Raw genomic sequence first — 25,811 nt, forward strand, 5'->3', positions numbered from 1 at the left:
AAACCACTTGTTGGTATAAAAAAGTAAAATAAATAAATAAATCAAATAATAAATTAAGGTTGGTGTTGGTCTATAAAATTGATGTCATGATGTAACAGCTCAATGTCTATCTTTGGAATTGGTCGACAAAAGAAGTTGGTTCGCTCAAATATATCGTCATGAATAAATTAATGACAAATAAACGATGTCATCTCAAATAACTATAATAGGCTAATAACAACCTGAAACTAAAAACACATACGATGAGATTATATTGTGTAATATCAAAAGGTATCGATAAGAGTGTTGTAAGTGGTCTTTCGTGTCCGGTGAGTCTCTTTAAAAGGCGTGGCGTAAAGAAGCGGGTTTGTGTCCATCTTACTGCATACGCACGAGCTTATTTAACCGTCAGCGATCACCGAGGCGGCGTCATTATACGCACGAGCGCTGTCCGTTTGAATCAGTGGGTTTACAGACGCGTATCCCTTCACACAGTTATAAGTCGAATGATTTGCATTTTAAAGCGTATTTAACCAAATGCTTATCTGAATTTGGATTTAACCCACTGAACCTTTATATGGACTGCGCGCTTTGCAGCATTTTATCCCACTGTATTTTCCCCGTAGATAGTTAGATTTCAGAATAAGACGAAATGGCAACGGACGAGCTGTCATCGAAGCTGAACCGTCGGCTGCAGATCGAGGACGGCGACCACGACGCGGTGGCTTTGGAAGGGTCTCATGAGAACGGAGCTCACGAGAAACCGGCCACGGCCAGCGCGGATTCAGAGCTGGGAGCCAAACTGCAGCGGCGCGGGGAGCTGAACGAGGGCGTCGGTGGACACCAGCAGCCCAGCATGAAGGTGTTCAACCCCTACACCGAGTTCAAGGAGTTCTCGAGGAAGCAGATCAAAGACATGGAGAAGATGTTCAAAGAGTAAGTTACTCATAACTTACCAACTGTCACCTGCAGTGTTGCTGCAGCATCTATCTATCTATCTATCTATCTATCTATCTATCTATCTATCTATCTATCTATCTAAATTAATTGTCTATCCATCCATTCATGTGTCCAATTGTACTATTAATTTACCCTAAATGCCCTAAAAGAAACATGGTGACAATTTTTCCTCTGGTTTAGTTTTAGGTATTATTTTAAAATAAAAGTTCACATTTCAACATTATTTATTGAGTATGCTTTTAATAAGGTCTTTACTCATATTTCTGTCCCATTAAACCTAAACTGAATGTTTAAACAGGAACAAGCTGTCTAGTTTTTTTAATCTATGCTACTTTTGTCACTTTCTGTTTACTCCATTCTGCAGCAAATGTTTTGGCTGAAACTCTTTTACACATCTAAGAAAGGACCATAACCTCAGCCCCGCCCAAGTCTGTATCATTTATTCCACATGCTTTCACACATAGATATATCTAGGACTTTGAACCATAGGTTGAGAAAGTCCTTTAGGTCATGGTCAGGTTTCATTGCGTCTCTAACCAAAATGCATGCCGTGCAGTCCAGGTTTCATTGTGTCTCTAACCAAAATGCATGCCGTGCAGTCTAGACTGCACAGTATGACACAATTCTGTAGCCACCTTGGCCGGATTCTTAGTGAGACTGCTCTCTTCCTATATGGTTAATGAATGAAGGCAGTTTAAGAATTCGACTTGCAACTGTTGTCAGAGCTTTTGTAAATGCTGTCTGCTGCATATGGGGTTGGCACAGGGCCTTTCATGTCAGGCTAGTTTCACTGACAGAATCAAAAGAAACTCCTCTGAGCTGAATGTTGGGAACTAGAGGCAGCTGCGGGAAGCCGAATCTTCGTGAGAGTCGCTCCAGGAATGTGTCCCCTGTGCTCTCTGTGGTGTAGTGGTCAGTCCGAAGCGGTGACTGCAGGGTCGGTTTCACACAGGCCTCAGCGATGTGAGAAAGGGGGCTGGTTGAGAAACTAGTGCACTGAGGAAGTGATGGGTTCCTCTCCCCATTTCTGCTATCAAACAAAGCTGCCATTGTTGTAAATTAGCCAAAACAGGCCGCCCAAATCTGTGTGAGGAGCCCTTTGCATCTAGATGAGTTGGCTTGTGTAGCATTTTTCGTAATGTCACAAATGAATTTCATTTATCAGAATGTGATATTTTTCACAGATTCTTGTTTTTTTGTTGTTGCATAATTTATATACTATTATAGTATTTAGTCTTATATTGAATTTGATTTGGATACTTCAGCCAAAAATGGAAATTGTCATTTACTCACCCTCATGTCATTCCAAACCTGCATGACTTTCTTATATGGAACACAAAAGAAGATATTTTGAAAAGTGTCTCAGTATTTTATTTTATTTTTTTGTCCACACAATGAAAGTCAACATTGTCCAAAACAACATTGGACCCCATGGACAATAACAACTGAAACCTTTAAAAATATAATCTTTTGTGTCCTGCAGAAGAAAGAAAGTCTTACAGGTTTGGAATAACATGAGGGTGAGTAAATGATGACCAAAATTCTGTTTAATCTAGTTGAACAGTCATAATAATTTTTTCTCTAATGCAGATTAAACAGTTGAACAGTCATAATTATGACTGTTCAACTGGTTAATCTAGTTGCAAAATAGATGTGATGCCAGTCTTATCGCAATGGTTTCATTACCTCTAGATAACCACATGGGTGTTACAAAAGTAGATAAAGGCTTGCTGGAGCTTTTTCTTCTGCTAAATAATTGTATATAGACTATTGTTTCAGAGTATCACCTTTTCTATTGTGTCTGTAAACGAGTTCTTTGTGCTGCCAAACGCTGAGTTCACTTAGCAAGACCTCGCCCAGGGTGAGATATAGCACTAGTTTCATTCGGTTTCTTTGATGGTGTAGCCCTTGGCTTTATATGGGCTGAATGAGACAGGTGAGATGGTTTCATCTTTAGGAGAGTGTGAAGTGTGCATGGCTCCCTTTGTCACAGTGGAAACAAAGCCTCTGGTTACTTCACAGGTTAAACATTAGCTAAGGGTTTTCATGGTATATTCCCCTTTAAGAATTGTCGTTTAGCTCCTTACAGGTTTATGGCAACAGAGGATTGTGCACCTCTTCAGTTGATTTATTACTTTCCAGCTATATAATAGATGTGTGTGCTGTTGCCTGAAGCCCTGAATATAGATAACGAAACATGGATTAGACATGGCCAGTGAGGAGTCAGGTTGGGAATGCTTTATGTGCCTGTATGCAGTCATAAGAACTCATTGATTGATTATCTCATAACTATGACCTTCAACTAATACTGATGTTCTTAGGTTTGCATCACATACTGTAGGCACATTCAGTGTTCAATAAACGCTCAAAAGCTTCAGTTGCTGTGAATGTTACTTTCTAACTGCTTTTGTGCAGAGGGAGGCAGAAAAAACAGGGAGAGAGAAAGAAAACTGCGTAACAGCCACAGACTGGCCAGAGTCCAGCTGATAAGAAGAATGCAGGCTTTGCCTTGCCCTCAGGCCACTTTTCAGAGGGATTCAAAACTTTTGGTTCAGGACCAGCATTCAAACCCATCATTTCTGGGTGGTTTTTGTAGGGAATCTTTATGTGAAACTGTTAAAACTGTGCGTAGGTCATTTATCTTTCATGGTATGGTTGTTATAAGTAGTGATTTGCATATTTTCTATTTTTATCAGAATAATAAACAGGGACTAGCCCAGATGTTTACATATCTGTGGTAATTGATAATAATGTGTACAAATGCATGTATTGTTCACAGTTAGCCAAGTATACTACAATACTTGTAGGAGCTGTCAAATGCACCTGCTTTAAGGTACAAGGAATTGAACCTGAAACCTCTGTGGTTGTTGCTCTTTAGGTGGCAACATCTACAAAGTTCATAAAAGAACATAATCCTGTCTTAAACTTGATTTTGAGCAAATGCAAGTTTAGCATTGAGGATTATTCACAAGAGGAATTCATCCATGTCTGAACATGTCTTTTGAAGTTTCTGTGTATTTTCACCTCACCAATAATTTTTTTTGTTTACATCAAGATACAACAATCAAACTCCCATCTGACTAAAATTGATATATGGGATGCACAATATATCAGTACCATATAGGTTATTGGCTGCTTTCATTTTTCAACATTAGTTTGTATTAAATATAGGCCTATATCTGCTAATATTGGATAATTAATTTTTCATGCTCATTTCCCCCTTCATTACTTTCTTTCATCTAACCTTTTTAAAACTAATAATTTAATAACATTACCATATTGGGAAATGTCATATATATATAATATTGAATTTGAATTATATGTTGAATTTGGGGGTAAAATAATACACTTGGTTATATATTGTATTGACAACTCATCTTATATTCTGCGTAACTAGTTTTTGTCAGCATTTATTAAAAAAACATCCATTATGATGAGTAATACAAGTTTAAACAAAATATATTGAAACGACCAGAATTGAAACAACCATGATTTCCTTGTCACTTTAATTTTGCCCAAAAATCTGGTCTTGAAGTACGACCAAAGGGTCGGTCAACTCAAATTTATTTTATATAGTGCTTCACAATACACATTGTTTCCAAGCAGCTTTACAGACAGCCATCATGTTATGTCTACAATACTACAATGTACTCCCATTTTTGCTGTTTCCCCTTACATGCCAGTCATGTTGCAGGATGCTTTGGCACTCATTAGCTGAGGGGGCACGTGCCAGCAGGAAAGTGACATCAGTGCATACCCTCATTGACTAATATTTTAGATTTAATGTACATGCACATTTCCCCTTTTTTACATATAGTCTTTAAAAACACCTATAAATAAACAACACATATCTCAATATGAATATTCATTTTTCATACTGTCGATTATAATGTTGTTATGCCAAAATTTACTTGTAGTATTTAAGACGATTGATTTTTACCAGTAAATGGAAATCCATTCCACTTCTGCATGCAGTTGTGTGACATTTTAAGGGACAGCTATCTTAGATACTGACAAAAAGATGAACTCCAACCCTTCTTATTCCCCCGCTCATTGGTAATACTGTCTCTGATCATGTGAATGGCAGGTTGCCCTAATTGGCTGAGAGATTATGTGTGCAGGCCCCATGCTGTGCCTACATATGAGCAAGAAGCTTTAGCCTGATGAGGCATGTTCCTGCGGAGTCGCCTCCAGTAATGAAGGAAGCAGAAGATAACTCTGTGCTCTTCCTCCTTCTGCCTGGCCTCTTTTTCATTGTACACTTTTCTCCAGGCCATATTTCCTAGAAAAGATAACATCATCTCTGAACATTTAGGAATGTTTAGACGTAAGCCATAACATATCTGCAGGGCACAGAGGTGTAGGATAGAGTTGTCAGTAGGAAAAATATAGCTTGTTTCTCATTGGCGGCCATCATAAACTCATTGTAGTCATGCATAATGTAATATAGCAGAATGCAATGAACACTTCACTCTCAAGCTCATATATTTGCCAAGTCCTTAAATGGTTATGCCTTTCTCCCTGCAGAGAACAGAATGATGTGATTATTCTCTAAATCACCCATTTCCTCATCTCTGAATATCCTGTGTTTGGGGAAAAAAAAACCTTAGTGCAGTTGTTCAGTTTGGATAGCAGGATGTTGTTGTGCTTCTATGATGGAGATGCATTAAAAGTAAATCCAGCCAAGGAATTTATCCACAAAATCTCCTGCATGCTGCCAAATCCAACTGACACAGTGACCTAAGAGGATAAGACAAAGTTAAGGAAGACAAAGGAAGCCAATCAATGCATGCTGTCTCAGCAAATAAGATATTAAAGGGGGGGTATTTACACTTGGTCACTTCATATATTTAAGACGGATAGCAAGTGATCACTCAAACCACGCACAAGTCTTGAATTGGAGTCTCTAAAACTTTTAATTAGGTTACCCCTATTAGTTTGCTTCATTCTATTTAACAATTTAACAACAATATGTAGTATAAAAGACAGAAGCAAGGGGTGTCTTTTCTTTAGAAGTTGCCTGTAATTGTGTAGGTGTGAGGTTTATTTAGGTTTACACCATTATTTGGCTTTTACACACAGTCATCATAATGACTTATAATGACTCATTTGGGCAGCAGGAAGTGCATTAGATTAGCTGTTATGTTTTCAGAAAGGCCATATGTAACCTCAGGAAGTTCTCCTTTTCTAGTTCTTGTCCCACCTGGCCATTCCTCCCTGTTCTTTCTGTTTGTGATGTTTTATGTTCATGCTTTTCACTCTTCGCTCACTATAAATAACCTCTGAGATTGTGTGGCCATTGGCTGATCCGTGAAGGATTCTGCTTAAGGACTAATGGTTAGTCACCTGGTCTATAATCCCGACAGATCAAGGTTAGTGTTGCCTGCGATCATCAGCTACAGTGGTGGAAAATGCAGTGCCTTGCTGCAAACAAAAACTGCATCAGTACTTACCTCATTAAATATTCATGAGCTTTGTACAGTCACAGAAACATACATGCTTTTAGGTAGGGCTTCCCCCTGATAGTCAACTAAACATTAGTCGACAAGAAGAGGCTTAGTCAACAAAATATTAATTAGTCAGTTAGTCACAGAAATAAGCTCTGCAGGAATTGGCGAATCACACAGTCTGTGACATATCGTTGAAACGGCTGACCCATGTGGTAATTATGTCGGGCAGGAAATCCAGATGTTCTCGTATCATTCATCGATTTCAAACATAATTGAAACGCTTAAGAAGTAGCCTAATGCCTGTTACAGAGATCATTACAAATCACACTGTACAATAATGACACCTATTGAATCGTAGGCTATGATGCAAGTTAGTATAGAAGAATAAAACGTCATCAGCATGCGCTAGTGTTGAACAAATAGAGCAAGATCGCACTTTTGCAATTGTGTTTATTATGTGTGCTGAAAAAAAGAGAAGGAAGCAAAATAGGAAAAAATGGATGTGGTCATGGCTATGGAAAAGAGGCCAACTTGGCATGCCAATTTAGCAGACGTAGCTTGAGGTCAGTAGTTTGACAATGGCTGTCTTTGAACCTCTCTAACTGTACCTTGTAGGACCACCATTGAGGAGACACGATCACAGAAATCGCTACGATTGATCATCTTTCGTCTGGGACAGCCCAAAATCATACACCGTACCAGGCATAACGCTAGCCCCTTTACATGGCCATTCAGTTTTTTCTCGACACATTCATAATTATTACTTTTGTCGGTGTCGCTGGGGCAAGCTTTATGTGAGCACTTGAGCTCTTAATTATTTGAATGGCTCAGTATTTCTCTGTAATGTAGAACAATATTAGCAATGTTACCTATAATATTCTTTCTCAGGCCTGAAACTTTTTCCAATGCCATCACTCAATTTAAATAATTGAATTGCTACTAATGGCTTAAATTAATGACTACTAGTCGACTAGAAAAATCTTAAGTCGGGGCAACCCTATGTTTAGGGAAATAGTTAAAGGGGTAGTAGTTCACCCAAAAATTCAAATCCTGTCCTTAATTACTCACCCTCATGTCGTTCCAAACCCATAAGACTTTCAGTCATCTTCAGAACACAAATGAAGATGTTTTTTAAAAAAAATCTGAATGATTTCAGTCCCTCCATTGACAACTACGCAACTACCACTTTGATGCTTCAAAAAGGTCATAAAGAGATCGTAAAACTAATCCATATGAATTGAGCAGTTTAGTCCAAAGAGACACGATCGCTTTATACGCTGAACAGATTTAATTTAGTGTTTTATTCACATATAAACATTCATCAACGCACACATCAGCTATGATAAACGGAAGTTCAAGCATGTTCGCTTGACATGCGAGAATCAATAGGGTTCATTCTTGTGTGTTACGCAGAACTTTTGAGTCTCCACAAGAACCAATGAGGTTTGTTCTCGTGCATCAAGCAGGTTTGGTTCAGCTTATTTTTTTGTTTGCTGTATGTTAATCAGTACTGCACTGCAGTAACTCTCATCTATGGAGTGGGTGGATAATGATCCATCTTGACAAAATGTAAACCTTCATGCTTTTAGCATGTCGTCTTTATATTGTGAGCTGGATTGAATATCAGAATTGAGAAGCCTGGATCATCTTCATTTTATAATTAAATTTTACAGTCTCCGGTTCAAGTGGAGAAGCTGAAAATGATTTGAAACATTTTACTGTCAATATTCTTGATTGTAGAAGCTTCAAAGCAACCATTTGTGCAAGAATCTCAAGTGTGTGAAGAGCCTTGAATGCTATTGATCTCCGCTAATTCATGGAGAAACTGATTTCATTGGGTCGGATGGTGGTGGCAAGGCCATATTATGAACAGGAAGCTGTCAGCTTCTGCTTTAAAAGCAGAGATGTATTCTCTAACAGTTATCTTTGTGTTTTTTGAGTAATGCATTTAGCTTAATTTTTATAAATCAAGAAAAAGGGGAACAATTGCTGTGGTTTCGACTATTCTTTGCCAGTTAAGTCTTGCATAAGAACATGAACTAGCTGATAACAAAAGTGTTTGTATCTTCCCTTTCATAGGTTACAGTCTTTTAGAAATGATTTTGTGTGGGTTGTTTATTTCAGATTTGCATATCAAGTTTATGCCTGATAATATGGGGAAGTTTAAATTCTCCAATCATCTGTTAATGTAATTGACCATGATTTCATTTTCTTTCTTACGTTGAGGCTTGCTGTTGTGTGTCTCTCTCCGAACCGTTCCCTCATCCCATCCCATCTCCAGAAATTAAATTGAGCGTGTATGATGTCATCACACACGCTGCACAGATGTGAAGTGGATGTAAAATGCTCAAACAAACTTTTTAGGTGTGTGTGGTCCTGATCACGCCTGTTATGCTGGGCCATCATAAAAAATGTGCTCTGAATTGATTGTGTGTTTGTGAGGGTTTTCCCATGACTTCTCCCGTTAGCTGTTGCTTGGCAACCTGGGATTAAGAAGATTGGCAGGAAGAGAGATAGAAAAGGGAGGGAGGATGGAAAAGAGTTGGTTGGTCACTCCTTGTGCGTCATAGTGCAGTATGAAGTTTTGTCCATGATGTGCTGATATACAAGAAAAATGCTACTGTCCTTCAGACCACCTTAAGCTGCAGCCTGGAATACTGCAGTCTCTTTTTAGCTCCAAGACATCATTCTACTCAAATTTAATCAGACATGTTCATAATTGAATCAGCAGTAGCTATAGGCATGCATTAAAGCATGACTGTTCTGACAGGCATGAGTATTAAGGCTAGCATCAGGCAGCATTTTAGTAAATTTCACCAATTGCTTAATCCCAAATCCTGTTACATGCCTCACATTCTGACAAACGGTTGCTTTCAGAGTCCACAATGCACAATCCATTTAGCTCCAGTGGTTGGTTTTAAGTAACAGTCTGCATTAATTTTACTGGTGGTATTTTACACAGGGGTTAGCATCGACAGTTTCGCTAAAATGTTTTTCACTACTAAACTCAGCCCCGTTTAACCTCAGCTGTATTCAGTCCTACCACAAGCTTTCAGAGTTTTAGTACAGCATCATTACACGCACACACAAACACAAGTTTTTAAATATACCAAGATGTGTAGATGTTACCATGTTGATAGGTGAAAATGAAACTAAAAATGTTATTAACCAATGCCAACTTAGCAGCTATTGGTGATTGCCAAGTATCAGACAAGCTGTTGTCTTATAGAAGTCTTGCAGTACCTTTACATTTAATTTTACAGAAAAATAAAAATGTAGTAAAAAAAAATGTGATAATATAATAAGGATACCTTACTTCTCCAAAAATTAAATAAATAAATCTTAGTTATTGCTGTAGACTAAACTGTCAAATTAATTTTCAATATTCAAATTGGTTCTGGTGATTGTAGTGCTGATAGAAACTATGGAAGATTCAAATTATTTGTAAGAATAATAATAATAAATAATAAATGTATATATTTTTTTTACCACTATGTATAGGGCTGCCCCCTATTATTCGATTAAATGTTAGCCGACAAGAAGCATGGTCGACTAAAAAAAATGTACAAAATTATTTACATTTTTTCAGTTTTTGCAGAAAAAAAGATTTGGTGAAGTCTGTAAATTATATTCTGTAAAGTCTCAAAGTGGACAACGGTAACCAAAGGTGGCGGAGCTTGTCACTTGTGCGTTGTCAAAGTCCCAGTCAGGGAAAGTCCTTTCACCCTGTGGCCATATTTGAAATGGTTCCTTCCATGCAGCTATTTTTGGGCATCATGCAAGACAAACACCTGTCTACTTGAATGGATAAATAATAGAATCAGCTTGTCAAACTTGCATTTAAATAACATATTTTGAAGCAGCAACAAAATCTGATTTGAACTGTCCCATAATTTGTTTCCTATGCTCAAATAGCAATCCCAGGTGACAAATCTGTGTTTATGGGAACCAGAGCTTCTAAAAGACAGTTGCAGTGACTTTAGAAATGACTGATTGTCTCTTTTATTTAGATTTATTGCATGCTGCACTTTCTCTTATTCATTGTAATTTGAGTGAACGGTCTTTTTATATTTACAGTCTTTGAGTTGTCCATCTGAAGAACTGATGCTAAATGTCATTGGTTTGAAGTGTTCATTAAGTTGCCTATTTCAAAATGATTGTCTTTAAGTCAGATGTCTGCTTTTGGATGGCTCAACTGATGTGTTTCGTTTTGAACAAATCCTTTGTAAATTCATTTTGAGAAGGAATTTGGAAGTGCAGCAAGTAAGTTTTTCTGGGGTCAGTGCTGAAATAACAGATTGAAGCTCTCAGAAGACTATTCATGCATTTCCTGTTCCTCATTCTCTCTCACTTGGTTTATGACTAAGTTGTTGTTTTTCTACGTGTCATGTCAAGTATGCAGGATACATTCAGCACATTTGTGTCCATCTTCAGGAGCAGTCAGCAGTGCCCGAGCTAAACCCACATTTGCTGAAGTCCCTGTGCTCAACTCCAACACTGAGACTCCACAGGAAAAATGTTGCATGTTTAAACATTTACCTTTTTAAAGAGCAAGAAAAAAAATTCCTTTAGCTTTCACTTTAACTTCTCCATGCAAGTTCAGGCTTGCATGGAGAAGTGTTTCAAGAGTTCTTCATAGAGCACAAACCAAGAGCACTAATGTGGCTACATGCTAGCTTTTGTGTTCCTTCTCTTGACTTTCTTTATAATTACTCATCAGACTTGATTTCTTTCCAACAACAGCATGTGAATTCACTCAGGGTTCAAATGCAGCTATTAGCAAAGCCAATCAAATGAGACAAACCTTTTTGCCAAGGCAAAAGGAAGTCTGAATATGATCATGGCTTTAACTTCATCTCTCTCATGGTTATTATAAGGAAGTGCTGATTGCATTTGCTTCCTCAATCATCTGTAGTGTGAGGTATTCAAGTTAAAGACTTATTTGGGCAAAAATGTTGATCTTCCTCAAGTTGCACTTGGTGACGAAAAGGGGGAAATTTATTTATTTCGGCACTTGGGCAGCATCCATATAGATTGTAAAAGCTGCATTTTGTCCCAGATTTGTGAAACCAGCTGAACTGTTACTGTTTTGTTTTTGGTGGGTTTTTAACACTTGTTTAACAGCTGTAAATGGCCTGTGACGTGCCTCAAAACACATGGTTAGAGTAAATGGTGTCAGATTTTTTTACCACTTGATCTTACACAAACTAAGATACACCTAGAGCAGACGTTTTTCATTTTTGTTTTGTAACCCTTTCATAACCCCAAACTGTTCATGGAACACTTGTAATCAAATAATTGTAATGTTGTGATTTATTTCAGAGCTTATTGCTTTGGTTCAAGGCTTAAGACTTTTTTTTTTTTTTTTTTAATGTGTAAATGGAGAAAGCAAATAGGAAATGATAGTTTAATAATATAGAGAAGTTTGGTGTCGATAAAATGTAAAAAAAAAAAAGTAAGAAAAAAACCCAAGGGTGATTAATTGACTAATACATTTATTTGAAAACTTTTGTAATATTAAAAATCACTGTCACTAATGATCAATTTAATGCATACTTGCTGTATTAAACACCTATTCATTTAAAAAAAAAAAATTCTTAAAGGAGAAGTTCACTTTCAAAAAAACTTTTGCTGATAATTTACTCACCCCCATGTCATCCAAGATGTCCATGTCTTTCTTTCTTCAGTCGCAAAGAAATTAAGGTTTTTGATGAAAACATTCCAGGATTTCCCCCCATGTAATGGATTCTATTGGGACCCAAACGGTAGAAGGTCCAAATGACAGTTTAAGTGCAGCTTCAAAGGGCTTTAAACGATACCAGACGATGAATAAGGGTCTTATCTAGCGAAACGATCGGTCATTTCCAAAATAAATAAAAAAGTTTAAGTTTTATAAGCACAAATGTTCGCCTTGCTCTGTTCTGTGATGCGCGTTCGTGACGTCACGTAATACGCAATTACGTTGAAAAGGTCACGCTTGAAAAATTTCTGTCCTGAAGAAAATGTTCTTTTTGGCTTTTTAATATTAAAACACCCAGGATACGCACACGAAATGGGCATTTTAAACGATAAACTGACACAAATACATTTGAAAATGTGTATATGGTCCTCCTTCCGCACATTTGTAAACACGTCAAGTGTGACCTTTTCAACGTAATTGCGTATTACGTGACGTCTTCAACGCGCATCACAGAACAGAGCAAGGCGAGCGTTTGTGCTTATAAAACTTAAACTTTTTTATTTATTTTGGAAATGACCGATCGTTTCGCTAGATAAGACCCTTATTCATCGTCTGGTATCGTTTAAAGCCCTTTGAAGCTGCACTTAAACTGTCATTTGGACCTTCTACCGTTTGGGTCCCAATAGAATCCATTACATGGGGGGAAATCCTGGAATGTTTTCATCAAAAACCTTAATTTCTTTGCGACTGAAGAAAGAAAGACATGGACATCTTGGATGACATGGGGGTGAGTAAATTATCAGCAAAAGTTTTTTTGAAAGTGAACTTCTCCTTTAATGAATTCTTAATCTTTTGAACGTTTGTGTATATTAGAGTTGGAAATTCAATGAGAGTTTTGTAAATTCTGAAACTTACTAGCAGGATATGAAAGTTTCTATGTAAATCGGGGTTGGGGTAAAACAAAAGATCATAAAATTGACCATGGTCAGGGTAAAAACACCCGTTGAGCGTGACAGAGAGGAAGTGACGCTATTTAACACAGTGATTCAGCTTGACTGATGACAACACTGAAAATCGAAGCTTGGCAGTAATCTTTGGCAAATCTGGGTCATTGAAGAGCATGATGAGGTTTTCAAAAGTAAGAGTATGTGATTTCAGGCATTGAGGTTTGACTGCATAATTAAACATGGTGGATTTAAATTACAGCTGACCTTTAATCGCACTGGGCATGCTTGACCTTTCTTTTGTTAAACAGACTAACCGTATGCGGACGTAAATTATTGATTTAAAACCACTATGGACACTGGTTGCCCGGTTTCCAAAGTGATCTGATTTTGCCTTTTAAAAATAAACCACCAACTCAATCTTGCTTGCCTTGAAATCACATTAGTGTGTTTAACTGCTGCTGTACTGTAATCCTTACCCAAACCCACATCCACAGAGAAACATGAGTCCTTCACAATGGCTCACATGCTCCACAACAGCGATCCCTCATCAAACAGCATTTTTCAGAGCCCTGTGATCAAGGTTAGCCCAACGTCTCAGATGCCACAGCATGAAGAGTTAATTTGAGAGATTTTGTGCCTCTGAACATGAACAGGCTCTTTTGGCCTTTGAATTACTGATAGGAAGATGTCAGTTAGTCTGTGATACAGGGGTAATGAGGAGTTATTACAGTATGTGTGTGTGAGAGAGACTTGGCATCAGCAGGGTGTCTCGTGTCGGTAGACAGGAATATAATAGCCATGTCTTTGAGGCAGATGGACACACTCCATATTCATGAGCAGGGTGCATGCTGGGATTGCCTAGGAGTTAATGAGGGAGATAAACTCATCACCAGAATCCAGTAGGAAATAGGAATGGGTCAGAATATTTTATTTTAATATCTCATTTAAATTTAATATCTTTTAATTTATTTAAATATCTCTTATTTCATTTTATTTTATGTTTTATTTTTGTCCAAAATATAGATGTACAAAACACATTGCAAAGTAATCTTAGGACACTATCGGGTGTATCTTTCAGGGAAGAAGGAAGAACAAAATGACAAGGAAGTGAGAATCAAAGGAAGAAGATTTTTCAAATAGTTGATAAGAGCCTCATCCAAAAAATACATTGGCCTCTACTTTTAATAAAATGACCCTGTTGCCATGAAAACGTAAAACCTCATCTTTGGGCAATATGCGTGTTTCAGCTTGTGGACGTGTGGAGGAAGTGGTCTCGTACGTAATGATTGTGAGTGACTAGTCCATCCTCACTAACACACATTGCTACACAACCACTCACCCACCAACATACAATTTTCTGTCCTTTGCACCTGAAAATGTGTAACTGTGGATAAGTTCAGCTCACCTTCTCGTTATAGATAGAAAAGAAGAGGAGGCAGATATAAACGTCTCTTGTTTTATAAGCCATAAGCGATCACATCTCTGCTGTACCACAGGAAGTGTGTTCGTTTGTGAGAGAGATTTAAGATCAACGAGAAATGACTTCATGTTTAGCTTATGTTTAGTCTGCAGATTTTGTTTAAAGTTTACATTGAATGCTGCCAAATGTACACACTGGTGTCTTGGATCGCTATTAACTCAATAAATTACCAACAGCTCATAAGGTATTTATTAAAAATGCAGCGGAGACATTAAGATGATCTCAGCAGCAGGTTTAATAAATGTGTGACTGTTAATAAACACTTCTGCTCTGACTGATGATATTGATGCTGGCAGGTCAGCTTTAATCATTTCCTGTAAAATTCCGCACGTAATGTATATTACTCAGGGTAGACGCCATATCTAATTGTACATAAGTGAAAACAAGACTGGTTGTACTAGGGCCAGTTGCATAAACTGCTAAGACTAGTCTTACAAGTTAGACATCAATTTTACAGGTTAGTCATCAAGTTAGTGATTAAGAATGTTCATAACTTCAGATACATAAAAACGTAGATTGGTCTAATGTGATGAAGAAAACTTCCAGTGGTTTTAAAATGAGTTAATTTTAGTTGTATTAACGTAATAAAACCCACTAGATAAAGATGTACAACATTACACGGACATCCAGAAACATAGAGGTTCATATCCGCTCGGATATTAGAATATTGTTTTAGAAAAAGCAGGCCTTGGAGTAAAAAAGAACCACTGGTGTAGGTCATTCAACCACCACCACTACATTAATGTCATAAAAAATATATTTTGAACAGACTGACTGTACCTCTATCTCTCACAGACTCGTTTTCATTCACATAAAATTAAATATGAGCTTTCAATTTAATAATCAATTAAAAAGGAATTTATACCTGTATAATATTACGTTGTACATTACATTTGGACCAGTGGTTTGGAAAATGGATGGATGGATAATTCAGCTGCGGGCGCCATCTTCTGGCAAGACAGGGGAATTCATTCATGCCCTCAGTGCATTATGGGTATTCTCTAGCTGTTCAGTGTACTCGTCGTGCGGTGCATTACAGGATTTAATGAGTACACTTGATAACGTCCACTCTGGTTTCGACACCACTACAAATGACTGTGCCATCATAGGAAGGTATAGGAGGCAATTTCGGACACAGCCAAGGTTTTCCTTCTAAGCTAGGGGCCAGTTATTCTTCAGCACTATTGATCATTAGAGGCATTGTAGCAATATCACCAGTGATGAAATGGGCAGATCCTTTCAGAAACATGGTGCATAAAATGTTTTATTTTCCATGATATTTCTGGTTCAATAATTTGGTTTCTTGTGTGTGCGCAGGTATGATTCAGAGAAGGATAACTACATCGATCTGATGGAGCTGAAGCTGATGATGGAGAAACTCGGAGCACCTCAGACTCACCTGGGCCTGAAGAACATGATCAAAGAAGTAGATGAAGACTTGGATGGCAAACTCAGTTTCAGAGAGGTAAATGCTCCTCTGTGTTAAAACAGTTGGTTGCAGATTTTACAGCAAAACGTAAATTATGAAGAGCTGTATTTCACATGAAACTAGTATTTTCTGGGATGAACATTCCCCACATTAATCACCTCCATCCTTTCCTCTAGTTTCTCCTTATCTTCAGAAAAGCAGCAGCAGGAGAGCTGGCAGAGGACAGCGGACTTCACGTCTTGGCACGTTTGTCGGAGATTGACGTGTCAACTGAGGGAGTGAAGGGAGCCAAATCATTCTTTGAGGCAAAAGTAAAGAATCATGACATTTAATACTTTTATTTTCACCCCTTAGCACAAAAAAACCCCTCAAATTAATTTATATTATTAAACCCATCTTAGTCTATGATAGCTCTGTGTTTTAATAATGACTTTAATTTCCTGCCTAGATGAGTTGCATTGAATGCCACTGATAAGAAAATTCAGTTTAGGATCACCTAAAATGTATATTTTCCTCTGTGACAGGTGCAGGCCATTAACGAATCAAACCGGTTTGAGGCGGAAATCCGTAATGAGCAGGAGGAGAAGAAGCGTCAGGCGGAAGAGAGGAAACAAAGACAAGCCGCTTTCAAAGAGTTGAAGTCAGCCTTCAAATAGCCGCATCCACCTCGACAGCCTCGATTTACTTATCTGTGTGTGTGTGTGTGTGTGTGTGTGTCTGTCTGTCTGTCATCAGAGTCCCCCGCAATCAGAGATACTATGCAAGGCTGTGAAACGCTTAGAAATCCATGCAGATTCATCTTCCTGAGAGAGGGAACACCTGTGTAGTTTGTGCTCATGAGCGGATCTCTTGTCTAGTTTTATCTTTGCCTCTTTCTCTCGCTCTCTCTCAGGCTGATTTTGAATGTGAAGCCAGACACTGATCTCAGTACACTGGATTGGATTTGTTCTGTTGCAGTCGCATGAGTATATATATGTACTGTAGTTCATTCACCTCATCGTTGCGTCAGTATCGTTTTAACTTTAACGGCATCTTGCGTCTTGTTCTCGTCGATGTGTCAGTAGGTTTAATTCTAACGCTTAAGGGGTTTTAAAGTTTTTTTTTAATCGACTTGTACTCTCAGTATGCCATATCCTATGTTATATTCATATCAGTGGCATAATTTCCTGTTTATGCAAGAAATGCTTTACACTGTACCGTAACTAATTCAATTTTCCTCAATGACCCTTTAAACATGAGAGGATTAGTGTACATCAGATCTCTGCTCTTGTTCACAGATACATTAAGAGCATAAAATAGTCTATATTTTTACTGAGCAGAGAGAGAGATGAAGAGGTGGTTTTGGGTGTATGCATGTGTGGTGATGATTGTAATGGTGTTTGTTGAGTGTTTATATATAGTTTTGTGCATGGTCACTGTGGTGTCGTTGTCCATACATGGTTCCCTTTAGTCTGTAAGGTGTCCAGTGTTAAATGTGGCACACACATGTTTTACAATTGGTCTATAAAATCAAAATGGGAAATGACTGTAAATTTGAAATGGCTTACAAAAGCAAGTAATTGCAACTTGGTTTCAACAACTTTGTGGTTCATGTCAATGGAGGTGTTGTCAGGACAAGGTCATCTGACTGTTTAACCTCTGAACACCTGTATTGAGCTTCCATGTGTGCTAAACAAGTAACTGAAATGCTAACGGGGTTGGTCAGATACCAGATGGATGAGTGAAATCCACCACCTCAGCTTTTGTTTAGAGGGATAGTTCACCCATAGTTTTATTTACTCACCCTCATGTTGTTCTAAACATGTATAACTCTCTTCTGCTGAAGACATAAGAAAAATGCTTAAACCGTTTTTATCCATATAATGAAAGTCAGTGGGGTTCCACAGAAGCAAGAATGTCATACAGGTTTGGAACGACATGATGGTGAGAAAATTATTTTTGGGTGAACTACCTCTCAAGTGTCAACTGCCTAAATCTGGCTTGCTTAATATTTGTCAAATTATGACCAATATTAGAAGCCTTGCAAAACACCCAATTCACAGTGAAATGAGGTGAAAGCGTGTGTGTTTTGTTAATAGAAGCAAGGCTTTTGATTTATTAAAATAATATATAGGAATGGTTGTTCTGTAGACCTGGTGCATGAATTCCAGCATCAAAATGGCAAATGTTATTTATTAAATATCTAGTTTTAAAAAACTAGATTACTGTGACATCTGGAAAAATGAGGGAACATATCATTCCACAAGCGTAACGAATTGAACGTTTAATGGTCATGTGACATGCAGTACACTGTGGCAAAAGTAACTGAGATGCTATGTATAAAGACAAATCTATATTTTCATGTGATGAAAATTAAAAAATAATTTTAGTTTTGTATGGAAAGGGGTCTTGTGAAAAGAAACATTCTTATTTTTCAATATGTATTTTGTTGCCTACAATCTTGTCTCCCTTCTATTCTCCGTGTATCAGATTATCCTTTACAATCAAATAAATAAAGGCAAAATACCTTTATTCTTTTCTACATTAGAGTCAATATTGTTGGCAACTGCTATGCTTCATGTTCCTTGTGTCTGTGTTGCGTGTCACTGGTAAATGTTCTTGTTTGTTCACTAGTTCTGTGGAAATTCAAACAATAGGTGTATAAATATTTGTCTCCCAATCTTTCCAGCCATCTACTTTTTTTCTTTTGTTACCTACTGTTTAACTGAAAAGTATTTTGAATATTGGGTTTTAAGGGGTTATTATAGTAGTGCATATGTTATTGGTTGGTGAATGAGGAGTCGACTGATGACACCAATCAAACAACTTTTGCATTCTGTTAGAAGCCATCTGTCTTTTTATTTTAATTTTATTTTAATTTTTTTTTTTGAGAGAGAGGGAGAGAGATGTTAGCTGTTCCATTGTTGTTGTGCCAAATGATTTCGCACTTCGGTATTGTGTTAGGCTTGTTTTAGTACAACATTCCGCTGTAAAGTTTCCTGAAGTCCTTCATGATACTGATCGACAGCCTCAGCAGATATCATTTGAGTTAATATGAGAACAGTTAATTAGAATTTAGACTAAACATCACTGATCTACAATGTTAATATTCTATTTAAAAAGTCATGATTAGTCATTAAAATCCCTCTTTACAGTTTTGGTTCTATAATTAATGTTTGCACGTCTAAATAACTTAAATAGAGCTTTGGCAGTATTAACTTCTATGGATTTCTGTGTAAATCTGCTCCTTCCAAGTTAGAGAACACAAAAAGCACAACATTTTTAAACTTTTTATTTTGCTAGAATTGTTTTTTTCTGTGAAATGTAATGCCAAGAGGATTGGAAATGACAGTGTACTTAAACAATTTCATCATATGGCATGTTTATATCGTTTCATTCTTTATTCCAGCGATTTGACAATGGTTGAAAGGGCCTTGAACCATCCTGACCATATCTGTACCTTACTGTCACTGTCTCTTTCAGTTGAAACTGGTGGTCATGGTATCATACTCTTGTAGGCTTATACATACTGATATGTGGCTTCTATAATATGCACATTTATTTTTGATTTTCTTACTAAAATGTATAATTATTCTTGTGACAATAAAAATACTTTTAATTTGGAAAAAATGTTGTTTACTGGTCATTGATATTGTTATGTTATGTGTCCTACTCATTCAGTTATATAAAATTTAGAAACAATATGAAATATATTGGGTAGTATATGTACACACACACAAATATGATTGATTGTTTTAAAGTACTAGAAATATTTGTTTTGTTAGACTTACGTTTGAGAATCTGGGCACGCTATCACTGAGAAGGTGTCACCTAAGCACTAGTGTACACGAGTAAAGTACTCAAGTTTATGAAATTAATGTTTTGTAAATTACCTTGAAAAGTATGAAGTCAAGCACTAGGTGGAGCTATTTGCAAGCCCTCGTCTGTCGACGCATGAAAGATGTTTCTCTTTTTTATCTCCATTTACCTAAATTACAAACGGTACTTTAATACAAACTAGTTTACACAAGGTTTGCGCTTTAAAATTTAGTGAAACAAAACACGCTTTGATAAAAAAAAAAAAAAAAAAGCTGAAACGCTATTTATCCAGGAACTATTGTTCACATTTCTGATATGAAGCTCAAGCTCTCCGGACTTTCGTGCTAGTTGCACACGGAAGTGTTGATCACGTGACACGGTTCCAGCGTAAATATTTTTCTCCACACAGCGATTGATCCCCGACCCCGCTGTTTTAGCTTTATGAATGAGTGGTAGACTTAACTTTTCCTTAGTTTAAACTACGTAGATTTTGTCTAGTACCCCCAGCGCATTCGAATATTGAAACTAAGCAGGAAAAATGAACGTGGATCATCCTCAAACCGGACAGACTGGAGCAGCCGCCGCATCCATCACATCTACATCCAGCAGCAACTGCGTCCCGAACAGCAGCTCCACACACGCCAGCAGCATCCCTGCGGTGGGCAGCAGTAATGGTGGGGCAACTTTCTTTGCGACAGTTTGGATGCTCAGATACTTGCTCTTGTCATTTAGCATTTAGCTATACTAGTATTGGTCTTTATAAGATTGTAAATATGGGTAGGAGTGTATTTATAGTGGAAACGTGCAGTTTTTAACGTCTGTGGTAATTCACAGTTCCCACTTCGGCTGCCATGGCAACTCCATCATCCGACTCCACCGTGTCAAACGGGGTGTATGTGCCCACAGGGATCGCCAATGGAGATGTGAAACCCGTCATCTCAACTACACCACTGGCCGATTTCCTGATGCAGTTGGAGGACTACACTCCTACAGTGAGTCCGCATATTTTGCAAATATTTGCAGTATATTCTTTGGTTATTGTGAGTTGCACTGTTAACAAACTGTCTGTGTTTCAGATCCCAGACGCAGTCACAGGATACTACCTCAACCGAGCTGGTTTTGAAGCATCAGATCCAAGAATGTGAGTTAACTTGGATCAATGACTTGTCTCAGAAAGCTTTTAGGTTGTGGTGCTAAATGCATTCTCTAGGTTTGTTTTGATGCTTCAGAGTAGCCAACTTAAAACAAACTTTAACATATTTTTAACAAGATCATAAGTTTGTTCATATTGCATGTAGTTTGGAGGCCGGTTAACATCATGAACGATAACTATATTAGCATCCATATTAATGGATGTTAACTTTCTGTTTATTATCAGTGTTGTTATTGCTTGCTGAAACATTTTAGTTATTTGAAAAACAACTGAAATAAAAATATTTGGTGAGAAACTTAAGTTTATACAACTTAAATGAAAATTAGAAAACATTAGAAACACTACAAACTTTGATTTGAACCAAAAAAGTATTTGAAAATCGGACAAAAAGACAAAGGTACAAGACTTAACGGTTGTAGTGATGAAAAGAACTACAATCCCATGAAGCACTGTAAATGGAGAAATATAAAACAACTAATTAATTTATTAACGTTGATTAGATGTATGGAAACAATCAATTATAAGTTGGGCGGAGCTAAAGAGATATTTTGCTTTTTCGACTCTGATTGGTTTCATTTTCTGTACAGCATCATGGGTAATGTAGTTTTTCAGCAGGAATTCCACTGTTAAACAATTATTTAAAAAATGAGATGAAATAATGCGTGCTGACGGCTTTGAAGCAAATACCATCGATTAACAACCTCATAGCTCACAGTTGGTCTGTCTTTAAATGTTTATCGTTCAACTCAATTTCCTACTGGAGAATTTTTTTACTTCCTGAACCCAACTGTTGTACTCTATTGCATTGTTGTTAATACATTATTAGGCAATATTGAAATGCTGTATTTCTTAATATAAATATCTGGTGTCAAAATCTTGCTTGCGTCAATATCCTCTTGTATGTTGTCAGAATCCGTCTCATATCCCTGGCGTCACAGAAGTTCATCTCAGATATTGCAAACGATGCACTACAGCACTGCAAAATGAAGGGCACGGCATCCGGAAGCTCTCGAAACAAGGCCAAGGTTTGTGTTCATAAATTCACACAGTTATCTGTCATATAATGAATATTTAATCTGTCATAATTTGTACAAAATAAAAATGTGGTGTAAAAATCTCTCGTACACAGGACAAGAAATACACGTTGACAATGGAAGATCTGACACCGGCCCTGACAGAGTATGGCATAAATGTCAAGAAACCTCACTACTTCATCTGAGGGGACGTGCCTCATTCAAATGGACTGCTGGAAATGTGCCGTTTGTCACATCAGAGCTTTCAAGACATTATCCCCTCAGTGTGGGAACCATCAGCCCAGAGTTTTTAGGGATTTAGCGACTTTTTTGTATTTTCTTTAATTGTGTTTAAGTTGTTTGATTACACCACACCATGTGACTTTAGTTAATGTCAGTAAAATGCTGTATAAATAAATTCATTGTAATTAAGTTCCTCCTTTTGTTTGTGGAATTGCATGTCTTCTGAAGCCTACTGGGATCAGTTATTGTAGAAGTTGGTCTTAATTTAACTACTGTAGGGAGTTTACATTTGTGACGTCCGTTCATACACTGTCTAAACTTCTCATCTCAGCTTTATGGATTTAGTTTCACACCATAAGAGGCTTGAGCTGTAACGTGTCGCAGTATTAATAGCATCTGGAGCTGCTCTCAAGTTTCCCTCTGCGGTGTAGTACAGCTGCACGCTCATCACTCCATCTCTCTAGAGCAAACATGATATAAATAATAATACAGAAATACTAACCTTTGCTTTTTGCTATTTGCAGCTGCTCTTAACTGTATGAGCTGACTGGCAAATTTAATGCAGCTGCAAGTTCAATAGGGTGACAGTGCAGTTATATTATGATGATTAAAGATATTCAGTGAAATAAAAAACAAAAGCAATGAGATTATTTCTCTGCATTTATTTGAGAATCAGTGGATTAATATCCTTTATTTTTTAAGCATTACTACCACCCCCAAATGATTTGCAGATTGAAATGGATAGAGAGCCTTTTCCCATTTCCAAAGAAAGAAGGTGAACAATGTTTCTCCTGTTTATAAAATTGCACTTTTAACCTCATTATGTATTCAGACATAGACACACAGGCTGAGGTGGAAAGAGAAAATGTGTGAATCTGCACAATGCAGATGCGTCAACAAAATATTGTACTTCGCAATTAAATATAAAAACATGTTCTGAACAGAAATGACAAATCAAACCTTGTACAACAGAAGCTTTAAGACTTCAATCGGTGGCATCGTTCAATACATTCTTCTGTTTTTCAAGTTCAACTATATTTCAAAAAGGTGCAACGTTGCAACAGTCAGTAGTCAGTTGCTATGTTTAGAAGATTCACAAAACTGGTACATTGTTGCTCAGTGAAAACCTTTTTTTTTTTCATTATTATTTTAGTCAAGTATCTTCACTTTGATTAGTGGAAACCAGTGTTGGGGAAAGTTACTTGCTTGTTTGTTTTTTAATAACTTTTTTTTTTGTGGCAAATGTAAACAAGTGATATGAAAAAGCCTCAGGCTGAAAAAAATGCAAATGCATGTCTGAACAGTAGAGGGCGCAGCTCAAACCTTTCAGCTGTGCTGACATTCTCGATTTAAAGGCACAATATGTATTTTTTTTGCTTTAAAAATATAAAAAAATCACTATATCTATGTTATATATTTTTTAAAGTTGTGTATTTACATTATCCCGACAGTTCCAATTAACTTCTAAATCCAGAGAAATTAATATTTTAATTCGAAGACACGGACCGTGTCTTTATTTCCGTTATGTCGCAGTCAATGGCGTCATATTCGCGTTGTCCCTGGTTTCCGCTCGTGCTGCCATGGTAACCAGAGCTATGAACCAGAGCCCTCTGATAGTAACCAAGACGACAGACGTGGACCACTGTTCGCAATGTCTATCTGCACGCTGTTGTTGTTTCGTTCAAACATTATGGACCATGGCAAGCAGACTTTGGATAAAAAAGGAGAACTAAAACGAGAATCAATATCAGCGCGGTGTTTTCGAGATGCCGAGAGCTCCCATAGACAGTATATAAACGAGAGCTCCACGTCCGAGACTTCGACCGCTCCTACATGTACTTTATTAAACAGGTGAGCACATTTACATAAAACTAATCAATGTTATATAGTTCAACAATGATAAAATGTCAGAATATGATCTGTATGTTATTCTAATGTTGATCTAGCTTAACGTTACTGCTAACGTTAGTCTCATACAGACTAGTCTCGCGTAGCCAGACCTTCAGACTGACGGCTGAAGGTCTGGAATTCATAGCAGCTTTCTTTGGCCAAGGCCCGCCCATAAGGCCGTTTGACCGACATGTCAAACAACCAATTACAGTTCGTTTCGTTCAGCGTCACGTTTCGGGGCGTGGAAATGTCCCCACAACAACAGACCGGCGTGCAACAAGTCAGTCAGCACAGAAAATCAAAGAAGGAGAAGAAAACAAGCAGTAAGTCATTGATCTGTTCGTGCACGCATACTTTTGAGAATCCTACGTTTAGCTGATCTTGATAAATGCGCATTGTCACTCATGTAAACACAACAGTTTTTCTTCCGCAATCACACGTCTGCGCTTTGATTCCCGGCGGACCGAAAATAAACGCGACACTCGCGCCCCCGGAAATCCGATAAAATTCAACCAATCAGATGACGACTTCGACATTCCTGAAGTGTTTCCAGTTAAGTGTACCATATGCATCAGACGTTTAGCCAACGTTCCGTGGGCGTGACGTCTGAGGCTGAGACTACATACAGACAAACTAACACATAAGTTACATTTCAACACATTCAAATGCAGTTTAGTGTGCTAGTGTAATGTTAGACCAAGTGAAACAGCGCTGCGTTACCTCACAAGTTTAATTTGTCTAATAAACTGACCTGTGAGTAACGTTAGTGATTCTGTGTGTAGTTCGGTAGAATGAAATGTCCATATTCCTTTTATATCCGCGGGACTCGCGTCGCGTGTGGAGCTGATAGCTGTCTCTTAGCAATCCCGAACTGCTTCATATCACAGTCATGATAAAAACATTGATGTATTCAGTCATCCATAAACATTATTAGATCGGTCGGCTTGACGTTGACGACAACATCCATAATTCTTAGCAAATGTTGCGTCATCAAACTACGCCTTTGTTATTGTAAATAGGTTAGCGACCCCTAGTGGAGAAAAAATCCCATACTGTACGTTTAAAAAAAAAAAATTGTAAAATGTTTATGTGCAAGTGAGATGAGTAAATGCCTGCTCACATTTAGAATACTAAAATGTTTACACAGCGCACACAACGCCTCTGAACATGGAGACAGGAGAGCAGTGAGTCAATAAATCGGAAAACAAAGAAACTTCCATTATTTCATTCAAAAAGTAAGATATTTTGTTGTAAAAGTAAAATGTATGTGTTCCTTTAATAACTACTTGGAAAAAAGTAATTGATTAAGTAACTGGGGTTACTTGTAATCTGTTACTACCCCTAACACTGGAAAACTATGCACCTCTAGACTGAAAACGTAATACGCATCTGCATGACGTCACCGTTTTTTAGTTTACACAGAGATTTTAATGGTATCGTTTTCAAAAACTTGCACTTTGAAACCCGTTTTCAAATGTTTGCGTTTTCAGCCCCCAAAACGCCTTTGTCGCGTAAATGAACGGCCAAAACACATAAGAAGTGAATTAGTTGAAAAAGGTGTCATGTAAACGGCCCTAAGGATAAAGGTGTCAGTGCTGTGGGTAGTGCACTACACTAAAAAACATTTGCCCTCACAGGGACACAGTTCAATCTGGCCTGCGTCACATACTGATCCATTATCTCTCTCTTTCCTCCAATGCCCTATCTCAACTGTTGCCTAATATATTAATAGCATATCTCCAGAAAAAGTGTGCTGTTTTTAATTTTCAATCCATTAAGAGCACTGAGG

General features: G+C 37.6%; 3 protein-coding genes across 3 annotated transcripts in view; 2 read left to right on the top strand and 1 right to left on the bottom strand.

Annotated features, from left to right (window-relative positions):
• Window positions 1–223: 223 nt before the first annotated feature.
• efhd2 (EF-hand domain family, member D2) lies at window positions 224–19,519 on the top strand. Its single transcript, XM_084087483.1, has 4 exons — window positions 224–915; window positions 15,814–15,961; window positions 16,102–16,236; window positions 16,450–19,519. The coding sequence occupies exons 1-4, from the start codon at window positions 632–634 to the stop codon at window positions 16,579–16,581; spliced, it is 699 nt and encodes a 232-aa protein (XP_083943609.1). The 5' UTR covers window positions 224–631; the 3' UTR covers window positions 16,582–19,519.
• A 550-nt stretch (window positions 19,520–20,069) lies between these two features.
• taf10 (TAF10 RNA polymerase II, TATA box binding protein (TBP)-associated factor) lies at window positions 20,070–22,325 on the top strand. The gene is made up of 5 exons (XM_084138497.1): window positions 20,070–20,397; window positions 20,558–20,715; window positions 20,800–20,864; window positions 21,787–21,901; window positions 22,006–22,325. The coding sequence occupies exons 1-5, from the start codon at window positions 20,262–20,264 to the stop codon at window positions 22,093–22,095; spliced, it is 564 nt and encodes a 187-aa protein (XP_083994623.1). The 5' UTR covers window positions 20,070–20,261; the 3' UTR covers window positions 22,096–22,325.
• A 450-nt stretch (window positions 22,326–22,775) lies between these two features.
• The window catches only part of cacna1sb (calcium channel, voltage-dependent, L type, alpha 1S subunit, b), a 35,056-nt gene continuing 32,020 nt past the window's right edge, over window positions 22,776–25,811 (bottom strand). Inside the window, 1 exon segment of the mRNA XM_084138496.1 lies at window positions 22,776–25,805. The gene's annotated coding sequence lies outside the window, so the exon portion shown is untranslated.

This window comes from Abramis brama (assembly GCF_963993115.1).
Source record: "Abramis brama genome assembly, chromosome: 16".
Classification (NCBI taxonomy): Eukaryota; Metazoa; Chordata; class Actinopteri; order Cypriniformes; family Leuciscidae; genus Abramis; species Abramis brama.